The sequence below is a fragment of the Sturnus vulgaris genome, chromosome 4, assembly GCF_052056855.1.
Source record: "Sturnus vulgaris isolate bStuVul1 chromosome 4, bStuVul1.hap1, whole genome shotgun sequence".
Lineage (NCBI taxonomy): Eukaryota > Metazoa > Chordata > Aves > Passeriformes > Sturnidae > Sturnus > Sturnus vulgaris.
In genome coordinates, this window is record NC_142246.1 from 61,551,700 (window position 1) to 61,566,887 (window position 15,188).

The window sequence follows — 15,188 nt, forward strand, 5'->3', positions numbered from 1 at the left end:
CATGGATTTGACTAGAGCTGTTTCCCTGTGTGTTTCAATAAGGCCTGGACCATAGGTTAATGTTGCCTGGACTGGTGGAAACCCATACTCAGTGCTACAAAAAAAACCAAAAACTATGAAAGCAGTGGGACAGTCTGTTTATCTTACTGTTTGTCAGGATTTTCGGGAAGTAGCTTCAGTTCATCGTTGTGTTTTTCAGCCATGAAATTGGTTGGCATCTGGCCAGGCTGGTAAGGCTGGTGATCATGTGTGGTTTCCTGCCAAGCCAGCTCTGGTAAAAATGAGTAATCTTTGAGTTCAGATACTGCTCTTGTTATCATGGTGTACACAAATCAAAAGAGGAACCCCTCTGCATGGTTGTATCTGATTTCTGTTGTTTCAAAATTTAATTACGTGATATAATTAACATCCCAGCATTTTATCTGTGACTCTGTCTTGAAATTTTTTTCCACAGCTTGAGAAATAAATTGGGATTCTTTACCCATTTTAGTTTTAGCTTGCTCAGCGAAAGGCTGAGCAATCCAAAATCTGTTGGATTTTATTGATGTAAAATAATCCAAGCAATATTTCTTCTGACTTCTGAAAGATGACCTGCAGTAAGGGGGATATTTATTGTAATAATAGCTTAATTTTTATAGGCTAATTGTTTAATGATACCAGATAAGTATATCTCTAGAAAGATGCTTGTTTAAAATTGAACTTTGCATTTTAAAAATGGACAAAAAACCAAAAAATAATGAGGCCATGAAGGACAGGATGGTGGTCCCCAAACTCCACTTGCCCCTAAGTAACTTGCAGATGAGAAGATTTCTTTCCCTTTCCTAACCCCAACTCAAACACCATGTGGCCCTTTTGGCTACAATTCTTGACTTGCATCATCCAGTCTTGAGGCAAATTTTGTCTAGAACAGCTTCCTCCTTTTCCTGACGTATCTGAACCATTATGGAGCTGGGGAAAACAACCTTTCTGCAGGAAAACTGCTTTGTGCTAACATACACATGCTGCTACATGCACACATTTGAAAAATGTATCAAAGTTGGTCTTTATCTAGGGAAAAATTGCAGTCAGCTCGTGTTAATTTTATTTTGTCTGAAAGAAAAAAGTAGCTGGCACAGGGATCTGATTCTTGCTGCATGTGTTCTGTGTGGCAGCATAAAACTGATGGGAATGTGGGTTGTCTGCTGTCCATTTGCTCTGCTGGCTTGGGGCTGGATGAGTCTATGATGTCTAGATTTATGTAAGAACTTACTGCATACCAGGGCAGGGCTGCAGTGTATAGGGTTTGCTACACGCTGGGGTTATTAATGTACTTTTGGATAATGGAATGTGGTCATGCAAATCTATTTTTCTGAGTATTTACAAGAATCTGAACTCAAAAATACCCATTGTTCAGGAGCAGTCTCTTGTTTAGTTTTAGCATTCACTACGGTTACTTTTTTAACCAAATAGTGGGTCACTATTAGCTTTCAATCAAGTTTCACCTTGATTTGGAAATGTATTTAAAAAGCATAATTTCGGTGGTCTGGAGGTAATAAAGAATTTACCAGTTTTAGTGGCAGACCAAATGAAAGTACACAGGTTTTAATTTACTGAGAGACAGATGACTTGGCTTCATTAATTCAGAAAACTTTTAAAAAGTCTGCAGAAGAGAATATCTGAATTCACCTGGTGTTTGGTGTGGTTTACTACAGGATGAGTGGTACTGTGAATAAAGGGGGTAAACTTATACAAGACAAAACAGAAAAGGCTGTTCTTGACTGCAGAGTCCTTTGATAACTGTCACAGAAAACTTTCTGCAATGGAGTTACTTCTGCCTTTCCAGGAATGGCTGAATCCTTTCCAGAGTAGTTGGTACATTGTTTCATGGGATCATTTAAAGATTTATTAACTGTGTGAGGAAACTTTGGTTATGTTCTTTTTGTGTCTGTTTTCTGTACATGCTGAAGATTTAACTCTTGGAACTAAGTATTTGCTTGATCAAGGATATTCATGATACCAATATTTTTTCTCTATCCTTGATCTATGAGATGCCTGTTAAAATAAAAATATAGTACATACCCACAAATTAACATAAGAGCAGAGCTACTTTCTGCTTGGTTGAACTTCTGCATTATTGTGGGAAGTTAGCTATTTATGGGGAACGAATGTTTGTTGTCTCAGAGTGGGATGCAGCTGTGATGCTGATGGGGGAGGATGGGTGGCTGCACAGCAGTGCAGCTGCTGCTTCCTCACCTTGTGATGCAGAAAATGGCACACTTGAAGGTGGCAACAGGGATTTTGCAGTATCTTTCACCTACTCTCCTCGGTAATTGTCCCCATCATCCCTTGTCTATGACTCTGTTTGTGTCAAAGCCAGATGGATTTTATCATCTTATTTTATGATTTGCCTTTGCAATGACCATTTAAAACACATATGACAGTTCCGTTTGGTGTAATCTCAACAGAAACAGTCACATATTCCTCATTTACTGAAGAAAAATTCTCTTTTATAACCTGTTTTTCGTTCTCTGGTTACCCTTAAACTACAGACATTGATTGTACTGCTGGCATTAAAGATTAGTCTTGCTTTTAACATTAAAGCATGTAATTCATCAGTTTGCTCAAGCTGAAGTTGGAAGAAAACTCACATAAGCAAGTAACTGATAGTGTTAACTCTGCTTTTCATGGCTGTTAATACAAATGCTTTTTTCTTATTTAGAATTCTCAGAGTAAAGTAAGGATCTGATTATTGACACTGCCAAAGTATTTCAGGGTTTTTTTTTCAACTTTGGATGCCAACAAAAAATATTCTTAGACTAGCCAGATGGAAAAAGGAGGAAAAAAAGGCAGTGGGGAGACATGTCATGTTCAGTTAGGTAGAAGCATAGTTCAGATTTCTGGTAAGGAGGGTCTGAGAGCTTTTACTATCTGAAGCTCCTCCAGATAAAAAGCAGAAGGAATTGGGGGTATATGTATTTGCTAGAGAAAAGCTGGATATGAGGTAGATCTTACTGTGTGCTGGTACTTTGGGGGTATCTGCCATTATGAGAAAGAGTGACACGAGGCAGGGAAGGGGGAAAGGAGGAAGGATATTTGGGTTAGAAACTGAGGGTTAGTAGTACCAGCTAGACACAGCAGTAAACTGTTAGGATCAGCCCAAGATATTTATTATTTTCTAGATGGGGCTGGTCTGAACTATGAACAGCCATAAAGGCAGAGCAGAGGGTGTCTGTTGCAGAGGCACAGTGAAAGCTCAAAGGCTTGGATGAGTGTTGTGATTAGATCAGTGAAACAAGAAGATAATTTGCATGACAGTTTAAAAGGATCCAAGCAGTCAAAAAAATTTAAATAGTATGCAAAAGGTGATGAGAATGTGAAACAAGTTTTAACTCTTTTGAGATTAAAATTGGATCTTACACCTATTTGCGTAGGATGAGGACACGAATTGTAGAAGCAGCTTGATGGCAGCTCTAGAAAGATGGCCAAGCTGAAGGCACTCAAATATGACGAAGGAAAGGTGAAGAGTTGATGGTTGGAAAGTTGACAGGAATTTGTGAGATGTCATACAGACTTACTGCTTTTGTACTGAGAACCCTCGTGTCCTTCATCTGTTCAGGCACTCTTTGGCACCCAAAAATGAGTGTAATGGGAGAGAAAGAGGAGGGGGGTTGACATTTTTAGAAGGAGAAGGTGAAGGCACCAAGAACACCAGACTGTATGCTCAAAGAATAATATAAATGAGCTTTAAAGGCAATCACATCTTGCATGTTTTATTAGGTAGAAGGTTATTAGAATTCAGGTGGTGGGAAAGAAGAATAGGAAGTTTCTGGAGCTCTTCTTCGAGAGGACCTGTCAGTCCAATGTGGCAGTCAGCTTTTTCATAGGAGTGGGAGATCTGACAGTGCTGCTCACTGGAGAACAATGGTGGATATCAAGAGGAGTGAGAGGAGAGAAACAGTAAAAAATACTGGACTGTGAATATTAGGAGCCCCAGACTTCTGAGGCAAAAGGAAACCTATAAAGCTGATACAATTCCAGCAATGTCCTTAACATCCACTTTAAGAAACAAACTATGTCAAAACTTAAAAGACAGGTCTCCAGCAATTTAGGGTCTTTACTGGTTCTACAAAGCAAAGTACAGGAAAAGAGAAGGGGGATGGGGAAAGAGGAAATAGCTAGAAGCCAATGTATGTCACAAGTTTTGAAGAAGTATCAAAAAGAATTGAGTTATGATAATCAATGTGTAATCAAGCAGAGATGTGCACAGGTCTGTTGCTAGGTGAATATTTTGAATAATGCAAAGTTGCCTAACTTGTCTGAAAAAAGGTCTCTAGTCACGGGATTTTATAGCTTGGCAATGTTCATTTTTAAAACATCTTGTAGCTTGCTGAAGAAGTTTGAAGCAACTGGAGGAATGCTGATGGAGTAGCAGTATTTAGAAAGGTAAATACAAATCTTTGACAATATATTTGCACATGGGACAAAGTTAGGAGAATTGCAAATAGTGGCAGGCAGTAGGAGTTGTGGTTGTGTGCTAAGCTGCACCCATTCAAACAAAATAAACATGTTGTATTGAGAAACAAATGTACAGATTTTTAGAGGGAAAACATAGCCCTGAATTACAGGAGAGAGCACATCCTTAGAAACAACGACTCTGCTAAGTCTGTTGGCCACGGAGGCCAATCAGCTCATCATATTATTAATTTAAATTCATGGCAAAAACAAATGCCAGCCCTGGATGTACAAATGGGACTGATGAATAGTAAGTGGTGGAATTAATGCTTAATGCCGTTCTGATGGAACCACAACAAAACCCCACAGAATCACATCTGATGTGTCCTCCTCAGAGAGAACACTGGGAAATTGTAACAGCTTTATAAAACTGGTGTGTGATTCCAAAGCTGCAAAATCTCTGCCAGTAAGAGATTCGGTGTTAACTTAAAAAGGAGATCATTGAAATACTGTCTCACAGCACAAAAACCTGATGTGAGAGATAATATAATAATTAGTAGTACATATTACATGGGTCATGCCTGAAAATAAGGCCTAACAAAGTGAAGGTACATGCATTGATTGGCAAGTCTGTTAATTAGTAACCAATTGATTCTTCATTCCCTTTATCATCTACTGATGTTTTCAGACAATGACTATTTGGAAGATGTAGTTTGACCCCAATGTGAGATGAGCATTAATCAAAAGGAGGTTATTAAGCTGAATGAAGAGATAATGAGGCACAGCTCTGTGGCCTCTGCCATGTACAGGAGTTACTATCATTTCTGAAGTTAGCAGAACTTTTGGCACTGACATACAGGGTGAGATCTTTGTGCTGTTGGAATCATAGCAATGACCTTGTATTTTGAAGATTTAGGTTTGGAGCATATATTGTTTTTAATCATGAAAATGTGCTAGGTGGTCATTAGTCTTCTGTATTTGCAGTTACACTGAATTGCCTCTTCCTGAATAAAAATATTGTTTTACTTTACAAAGGAGATAATTGAAGACATCAGAAATGTAAAGCGTCTTTGAACATATTTTTAGAGGGTTTTTACTTAATCCCATGGAATTTAGCAGTTTTCCTGTTTAAATACCTGATTCGTTTTTAGTGTTCAAAACCCAGTCTTAGTTTTGTGAGTTCAGTCCAGTAGAGACTGTGAGAAAACACTGGCTCAGGAAGGAAGAAGTAAAATTTGAGGAAAGATTTAACACACAGTTTAATTTAAGATAATGTCAAACATGTATACTACAGTCTCCAGTGTTGACTCTGCTGTGCGTGACTGAAGTGTTTTGGGTTTTTTTTACTTTTTCTGTGTGTTCTGAGAAACAATTCAACAGAATATCCTCTGCTTTCTGTAGGGTGGTGCTGTGAGTTGGTTATATTTGTAATATTAAAAACCAGATTAATATTACTTTCAAATGTATTTTAGTAATGCTAAGTGAATGCTTGAGGTAAATGTGGCCTTCTAATATGGTATATATAGTTTGATAATCTAGACTGTGTTACTACTTCTGCTTTGAAAAGAATTTGTGATAGATGAAAAGGACTTAAGTCTAGTTCTAAAGAATTTATGAAGTAAGGTTGCAGTACCACTGTCTAATTTCTCAGATGTTTATCACTGTGTTACATACATCTGCAAATGAGATGTAATTAATTAGTTTTTACCTGACACTCCTGTAATTCTCATGTTATGTAGATGTGAAGCAGCAGCACCATGGCCTTGCTGCAGTGGGGAGGTGCCGGGTGAGCAGGATTGGGCCACAATGCAAGTGATTCACCTTGCCAGGTTAATGTTCTCCTCAGAGCATATCACTCTTCGGTACTACGGGCTAATTTAGAGCCTTAAATTAGCAGCTGCTTGGGGAGAAATTTCCAGATGATCACTTTTATAATTTCACTGTTTTTAGTTGTATGTCATTTTACTCTCTAGGGAAGTTGTTCTCTCAGAGCTGCTGAGAGGGGGTGAGGATGAGATGGCTGAGGAAGCAGCTGAGGGCTTTGCTAACCCTAAGCTATTGTAGCAGATGGAATTGAGGCTGTGATACTTATGAGAAGGATTTTTATCCAGCAAGGGTGGCTTTTCATTGTCCACTTTTTTTTTTTTGGTGATGTTGCACTTTTCGTTAATTAAGAAAAAAATCATAAATGGAAGCAATCTTTGCCACAGTAGCGCTTAGCTTGATGGAGTAGAATTAAGTTGTTCCCTGGGCAGATGCTAATTAATTTAGAAATAGAAAGTAATGTTATACAGGACTTGTCTTGTCTATTACTATATATGGGAGACATGACTTGTCAAGCCAGCACAGCTTTTGATTGTATTATTTTGATGCTGTGTTAGGACTTAGTTGTGAATTTTTTTTCCCCTAAAACTTTTCTCCCCAAAAGGGCAGAACTCTTTTACAAAGATGGTGCGGGCAGCGATCTCTAACCCACTCTAGACTTTTCTGGTGGTGTTATTTGGCAGGCCTGTGGGTTGTGTTCATGAGTGCTACTGGGAGTGGGATGGATGCAGGAAAGGAGGCAGGGAGCCTTGTAAAGGGTGGCTGGAATTGATCCTTATTACTGTTAAACATTAATGTATTGAGAACAGCTCAATATTGAGACTGCTGGCTTAGCTGTGCTGGGTACTTCAGTGCTTGCAAACATCCTCATTTCACACACCTCCTTTAGAATTTATGAAATGTACAGCTGATGTTTAGAAAATAAAGATTGAAAGGAAAAAGCCATGTGGGTGAAGGTTAGCTTTTCAGTGAGGAACGTGCTGTTTGGTTTGATGTGTCAGCACGGTTTGCAGTGACTGCTTTGACCCATTGGTAACTATCTTATGGTCCTTGGGATAGGAATATAGGAATGCTATTCCTTTAATGTTTTCCTAAGCAGTCATATCTGAATATGTTGCCTCTTGAGTGATAGCCTAAGACTAGCCTAGGAAAACAAATTGTAGATCAGAATACAATGAGCTTTCTTAAAAGTAACACCATTAAAAAGGGGTAATAAAAGTAACATTCTTGGGTATTGTGTGTTTGTTAGAGATCTCTTGCTTATTCTGACCTTTCTAAATGTCACTGTCTCATGTCTGAGAAGACTCTGCTTATTGTATTTGAGAGCACTCATTTCTTCAATATATGTTAAATTATCTTCAGAAACTGTTTTTATGAGATGTGCAAATGTGCATAGCCTAAACAATTTTCTTATCAGAGGTGATGCCTTTGTCTAAAAATACCTCCCCAAAATGTAGCATTTCATTCACATAAAACACAACTGAAAAGGGACTGGGAATATGTTGAATGTGAAGAAAGCCTGGTGAGAACAGTGGGGGAAATTGTGCAGTGATACCTTTTGGGAAAATACTGGGAGATTTCTTGTCCTCCAAAATACCCAGTGGAGATGGGACAGTAAGGTTTCTTCTCTTACATATTTCAGGACATTATCTCCAAGGCAGATTATCTGGCTTTATGAGCTAATTCCTTGAGTATCCTAACTTGTGCTCTCTTTTCTAGCTGACAGTCACAGCTCTCCCAGAGAAGACACCCCAACTGGGAGCATGGATTCTCTTTCTTCCCAGTCTCCAACACTTGCCTTTTCCAGCAGTCCCCCTGGGCTCTTGGATGAAAATCACCTTATCATGAACAGCGGAGATCTTGCAGGCTGGACAACAAATCTGTAAGTATCTGAATATTAAGTAAGGATGTTTCCACTGGTATGATTGTGAAACACATTTCCCTTTTCAGTTTGGTGAGGAGTGATTTTTAGAAATTGCATGTAATTGTGTTTTTCTTCTGCTACAAAAAGATATATTTGTATGTTGTGGTGGAGCTTAGAGCCTACTTAAATGCTTTTAGGAAAAATATGTTCTTGTTCCATTGAAATCTACTTTATTTTCCTGTGACCTGTTATAACATTTTAAATGGTTTTAATTTTTTTTTATTTAAGCAGGGAGTATAAAAGTTATTCTCTATATGATGTATTACCCTAGTTTTATTTCAAGAAAATATTAAAGTACACTTAGATGCCATACTTTTAAGGTTTTGGGCCCCACTTTGGGTTTGGATAAACACACTGCAATGAGTATGTGCTCAGATGCTATTGTCAAAGAACATTATAATTTTTAATCTCTTAACAAATTAAATGCCTGGTTTCCAAGGGAAGTGCAGTCTCTCACTTTCAATAGATGCTGTAAGTGTTCTGTTTTTGAGCATGACTTAAATTTAGCAAAAATTGACATAGGAATGTTAATCCTATCTCTCTAATACATATTCAGGTTTGATACACAAAAAGCAGACTGTAACTTGGTTTTAAATCAGAGTTGAACTTGAATTGAATTCTCTGGTTTGCTATTCATTCAGACTTTAACCACTATCAAGACAAACTTTTCCAGCCTTTAGTGCCAAAAAGAGTGGAAGGAGCAGGTCTGGAGAAAAGATCTGTTACAAGTATTTTCCATAATGGCATTCTGACTAGTCAGGTCTGGTGGTGAAACAAGTGTAAAATATACGTGTAGATGTATGTAACACGTGAGAATATATAGATAGTCATAGAATAATTAATAAAAATTAACTGCTGACTTCAGTGTTTATTAACTGTAACGATTTTTTTTTTCTCTCATATGTATTGAAAGAATTCCAGATTTATAGGTATTTTCCATAAATGTTTCTTCAGTAGAGGTCTGAAGTTACTCTTCCCATATCCTCTTGTACTATTCTCTAGAAATGAGTAGAATTAGCAATAAATTGTACTTACCAAAGAGAAGTGCATGTGTGGAAAAGATGCAGTAGTTGGTACAAAACTGGATTGTCAATGAAAGCTGATTAAGGAACACAGGGTTAGCAGGACAATGATAATGACACTTCAGAGAATAAAAGGAGGAGTGTTGGTTTTATCCATAGGGTTTGGGCATTTCAGGTATTTGAAGGAATATTGCAAGTTTTTTGTTTGCGTTTGTTAATTTTCATCAGAAATTATCCTGCACTGGTGTTTTGGAAACCTGACTTGATGTTGATGGCTTGAGGTTTTCTGCTCAGTTGGAAGCAGTACTTAGAGTTCTCTTTGGAAGGGAAAAAAATAAAGGTGCATGGTATGTGCATTTAGATTATTTGTCAAAAGTAGTTTCTTTCTTCCACTTGCCTGTCTCTGAAGTCTGCTTAAGAGCTACCTCTGTAACAAGCCTGGGCAGTGACAGAGAGTAGTCTGTGAAAGTTACATTCTTTCTTTCCTCTGCTTTCTCACCTCAAATTGGCTGCTCTTCCCCTTCTAGTTCGGGTGACTCAGAGAGCCCTGCCTTAACAAATAAAACCCAAACCAAAACACAGAGCAGCTCCAGTGTAGTAATGGCAGAATGAAGCTCTGGTAGCTCTCTCAGCTCCAGGAAGTGTAGCACTGGGTGATGGTTGTAGACTATTCTCATAAGCTGGACCAATCTTTTGAGTTAGGTGAAGAGCAATCCTTTCTGTTTGTGCAGGATTTCAAAATGGTTTGTATTTTGAGCCAAAATGGGACAAAATCAGTTCTTGAAGGCACAGTATCATTCCTCAAATGGTATTGCAGGTGTTCACCGAGCTACAGCAAAGGCCATCCTGAGTCTAGGGGAGATGGAATTATACCAGAGGATCCGGTTTCTCAAGTTTCTGCTGATGTTTGTAACACATGGGTGTTTCTTGTCAGAGATCGATCACTCTGGAGTTATGCAGTCAACAAGGTGATGGTGACTTCTTTGTGGCAGAAGAGTTGCTTGCAGTGTTTCCCAGGGGAGGGATGTTGCATTGTGGGTCAAGATATGTCAGATATTCCAAGAGCTGGTTTACACCAGTAGTTTGCTTTAAGCAAGAGTACGTGATAGATAGCAAAAATACTTTCTGTGGTATTTGTTTTCAAGAAAGAAGCTTGGTTTTTTTTCCAGAATGATAGCTGTTGTCACCATGATGTTTTCTGGCAGAGATTTTTGTGCTGCATGCCCTTTCCTTGTCCCACCTTCCAAAGCCAAAAAAGCTACAGCTTCCAGCATGGTGAGGTGAGCACCAAATGGAAGCAAATGCACCCTCGCTCCTGATGGGCTGTAGGAGAGGCTTGATGGCCAGAGTGGTGAGAGAAGCTGAGAGCAAGGGCTGTGCCACCAATCTGAAACATCTCACAAAGCCCTGACTGCTCAATTGTCATGTGAGCATTTAAAGATGTGCTGTGCATACGGTGTAACTCGAAGGTGATGTTTCACATATGTGCCATTCTGAAGCCCCGTTAAGCTGTTGGTTTTCATGTCTGTAAGTGTGTGTCTGCCTGATGCTAGATTTTCTCTGAAAGATCTGTGTGGATCAGACATATGTCCTGTGTTGTCACGTGCTGCTGCAGGGGTGAGTAGAGACTTGGGTGATGCTTGGCAGGGGTGGTTCTCAGTGGAGACCTGAGTTTACTGCTGTAGGACTATTATGCACCCTAAACTTTTTTTAACCTTTTTCCTGTAGTTATTTTTAACTTCACACTTCCATCTAGAGCCAAATGCTAAAAATAAATATGTTTTATTTTTACATACACTCTATGGTAGAATATAGCTTTTTTTTTTTTTTTTTTCCCTGTCAATCACCAAGTTACAGAGTAGGTTTTGTAGACAGAGGATTCAAACTCCAAATAGCTTAGGATGGGCAAATTACCACTTCTACTTGATGGAGCACTGTTATAAACATGTACTGTTTGAAAATACCTTATATCTAAGGATGCTTTGCACAAGGTGATCTCAAACATAAACTCATAATTATAGTTGTGAGCTGCAATAGTATGGACATTTTTTCCCTTTAAGGTAGAGCAGCAACAGCAATCTCAGTTTAATGTTAACCACAGCATTTGCATTTTTCCTTTTTTCCTTTCTGGTTTAAGTGTCCATACAGACTCTCTCCTACGCAGTTTCTGGTTTTTGTATTGTATTTGCCCAAAAAGCAAGTAAATCTGCCACATCTTTTCTTCATGAGGCTTGATAGCTTTTTGCTGGAGGATGTGACCCTGACATTACTTTCAGTGCCTTCTAATTGGCACTAAAAAATCTGCACCCTAATCAATCAGATTTTTATTCCTGTGGTGTGTGAAACTCAAATTTTTAGTTGTTCAAAATGTTAGTTTCCTAAGAGGAGTTCAAGATTTCAGATACTAAGAGGCTGGATACCCTTTCTAAGCTAGTCCCCAAACTGTTTTGATAAAAGTGATGGTCTTGGGTTTGGAGATACGGATTAGAAGGGGTTATTGGTAGTTCTTAAACTGCATTTGAACTGTGGAATTGTAGTCAATCTTCCCTTTTATCTACAGTTGAAAGTTAATGATACAAAGCTTGAATTTCACCCTATTGCACTATGGCTTTGCACATGCAGAAGAGAACTGTGATAGCTAAACTGAGTGTACACTTTGATGTCTAATAAATATACCTAAGCAAGTAAAGATGAAATGTGATTTAAACCTTTTATAGTGAAGGAGATGGTATTGCCTTCAGTATCAGATGTGGAGTCATGTAATTAAATTAAAAAAGGGTGAGGGAAACTTTTTTGTTGCAGCTGTTGTAGTTTGATTATAGAATTTACTTACAGAATCATTTATTGATGTGAGGCCTGTCCTATTCAGCCTTTCCAGAGTTCTGGCTTCTGATGGATTAGTACAGGTTTCCCTTTTGCAATGACTGATTTGTCAAAAGGTGGATTACAAGTCATGTCCTGAAATACTGTGGGCTGCCTTATGTCTGTTTTCACTTGACCTCAGAATGAACCAAAAAAGCTGAACACTTGGTATTCTCTGGACTCACTATGTGTTGTAATTAATCTTTCTGAGGACCTCTTTCTGATAAGGAAAGATTTGTTGCTGTAACTGGCCCCTTGTTGTCACGAGATTTCTTTGTGCTTACAGTACAATGCCCTGTGCCAGGGCTCATGTACAGACTTACCCCTCACAGTGCTGGGTTTTCAGAATTGGGTCAGTCTTCCCTTTTTTTGTTGGAAGTATCCTACACTTACTGCATGATCACTTCTTCATTCAAATCATGAAAACTAATGTCTTGTTTGTCAGCTGGAGAGTTCATTTTTGGGATCTGAGACTGCAGGGTATCTGGGTTTCCCAGGGGGCTGGAACATGGTGACTTCTGATGGTTGTTCTGGATGGAGTTATGATGCAGGATATGGAATAGCCTTCTTCAAGATGATACTGAGTTTCTGTTTACCTTGCTTGTTCTTCTTTCCCTCTCTAAGCCTCTGGGATTTTGCAGTTGGAGGGGATGGAAAGCATTCCTGTCCTTCAAGCATTTTCATTAGTGTGGGTGGGTACAGGGCTTGCTAAAGCAATTACATTTCTGGGCTAAGAATAATGAGATTCATAGTTTCCAAACTGAATCCCACTTTGGATGCTTCTATAGAAGCATGCAAGGTACAGTCCTGACAGTCCAAACACCAAAGGTGCTCAAAGCCCAGAGGAGAACTGGAAGCACCAATATAAATGGATTTTCAGGAACATGCAAGGGACTAAAGGAAGATCAAATAATTCAGTCCTTTTTCGCATTCCTTACGAATTTTTCTTAATTGGTTCTCCTGACTGTTACCCAGCTATATGGTATATAAAATATTCTGTCACTCAGCTCAATGGTATATAAGTGTTACACTCTGGACCTAGTTTTGGTTTTTTAAAATAAAATGGTGACAAGATCTGGTGCAGCATCCAGGATCTTTGTAACCAGGCTGGGAAGACATTACTCATTCTTCATGAAATCTCAAGCTGTTCAAATTGCTGGTGAGCAAACTGATGTTAAAAGGGCCATCGGATGGCAAGGGCAGGCAGAGACAGTGGTGTTCTGCTCGTAAGAGAAGCCTTGGAGATAGTTATTAATTTTGTTTGACTGCTGAGTGAATTCCCATCAGCCTTGTTATATCTACATCCATTGACTGCATGTGTTCTTAAAATGGTAATACTTTCTTTTTTGTAGTATCTGGCAGTGGTGTGAATTTGCAGTTTTACATAAATGATGAGTGACTTTGGTTTCACTGTCTTGAAAACTTTTTAAAATATCTAATGTCATCATCCTGTTTTATTGAAAGAAGGTACTCTAGCTGCTGTTGGGTCATTGTGCTTATTCTGCACTTTGTTTTTGTTTCAGCTGCCACCTCTCCAGTGACTCAGCACTTTGAGTTTAGTGGAGCAGGCACTTCTTTTTGTACCCTTTCGTTATGCAAGCAGAGCAAGAGCCCTCATTTTGCAGCTTCTTTGAGACAGGCATAATATAACTTAGTCATGTGGCTCGTACAAAACAGACCTTGCCATCTCCTTGGAGCCTGACAGCAGCACTGCTGTATGAGCACAGGATAAATGGTGTGTGTGCTCAGGGCAGGGAGGGCTGAGGATGCAACCACTGGCATGAGTTAATGTTCCCTTTTAAAATTTTTTATTATTATTTTTTTTAAATTTTATTTTCTTTTCATGCTTCCAGGGGAGCACAGCCCCCTCTTTTTTTTTCCCCCTGAAAGGAGCGGCAGTGAGCTATAAGCTTATATATGTACATATTTCACTTTTGCTTTATCTGAATTATCATTTTAAAATGCTTTAATTTGGGACAGGTGCTGTAGACATTAACTTTGGATTTACCAGACTGGCGTGAAAGATTATTTCACTAATGTGTTAGCTGTTTCACTGAGACTTCACAATCCAAGTTAAAAAAGCCTCTATTTCAGTGCTGACTGATGTGCTCTGTATAAATGAGGGTTCAGGAAAGCTGCGTGCATGTCACATACTTGAAATTTTGAGGATGCAGTTTCTTTCCAGGGGGAACACAGATGGGGAAATTCTGGTCTTCTGTTTGTCTCCAGCTTTGCTGCAGCTACGACAATTTCTAGAATTTTGGCCACATATTCTTCTGCTCCCCACTCCTCAAGGCACAGGGGATTTTAACGTGCAGGGAGACGTGGTGGTGGTGGTCACTACTGGATATAGAAGCAGAAAGAGCCAACACCCTCTGATACACACTGTCTTCTTGTAATGAAACCTTTCAAGAACGCTTTCATTGAGTTTGTCAGCCAGACACTGTGATACGACAGCCGTGGCGCTGCCAAACTTGTCTGAAACAACCCTTTTTTTCTCAAGAGTTGCAGTGTAGATTCTTTTCACAGACTCTTTTCCTTGCTCTCAAGATAAGAGGCTGCTCTTTAGCTGTGTTACCTTAGGAACCAGCCAGATAAACATCCAATAAAATCTTGTTTTCAGAAGTTTCTTTCTGAATATCAGCACAAAATCTCTAGCTTATTTTCAGTAAAGCCATTCCCCCCTCCTCCCTTTTCCCATCGTTCACTATGCTAGACAATAGCATTTTTCCCTCAAAGAGAGATGGTTATGTCAGCCTTTTTGGGTTTTTTTCCTACCCACAGGAAATGCACTGCCTTCATTTTAGCCTTAGGAGAAAGGATTTCTTCAACATACCTTCTTAAAGTTGAGATGCTGTGTGATAACATGTGCAATACTTTCTAATATATCATCATCTTGATAAATAAGGTGTGCAAATCTTTGTAGCAAGGTAGCCTTGCTATGACAAGAACCTTTTCAAGGAAAAAACAATAAAATCTAACTTTTTGTTGCTTACACACTGCAACATTGGAAATTATTTTTCTTATTGAGTGAAACCTTCTGTTTCAATAACAAGAATTAAGTGGTTCCTGAGGTAACCAAGTACAATAAATAAAAAAACCCCCTCACAACCAAATTCATAATT

At 38.8% G+C, this 15,188-nt stretch overlaps 1 protein-coding gene across 2 annotated transcripts in view; it reads left to right on the plus strand.

Moving 5' to 3' along the window:
* The window catches only part of ARHGAP10 (Rho GTPase activating protein 10), a 138,084-nt gene that overhangs the window by 110,116 nt on the left and 12,780 nt on the right, over positions 1-15,188 (plus strand). For both annotated transcript variants that reach the window (XR_015803351.1, XM_014880541.2), the window contains exon 20: positions 7,975-8,137. Coding sequence is in view for 1 of the 2 variants with exons in the window: in XM_014880541.2 (XP_014736027.2) it covers positions 7,975-8,137 (163 nt within the window). In the remaining variant the exon portion in view is untranslated. The remainder of the gene's footprint in view (positions 1-7,974; positions 8,138-15,188) is intronic.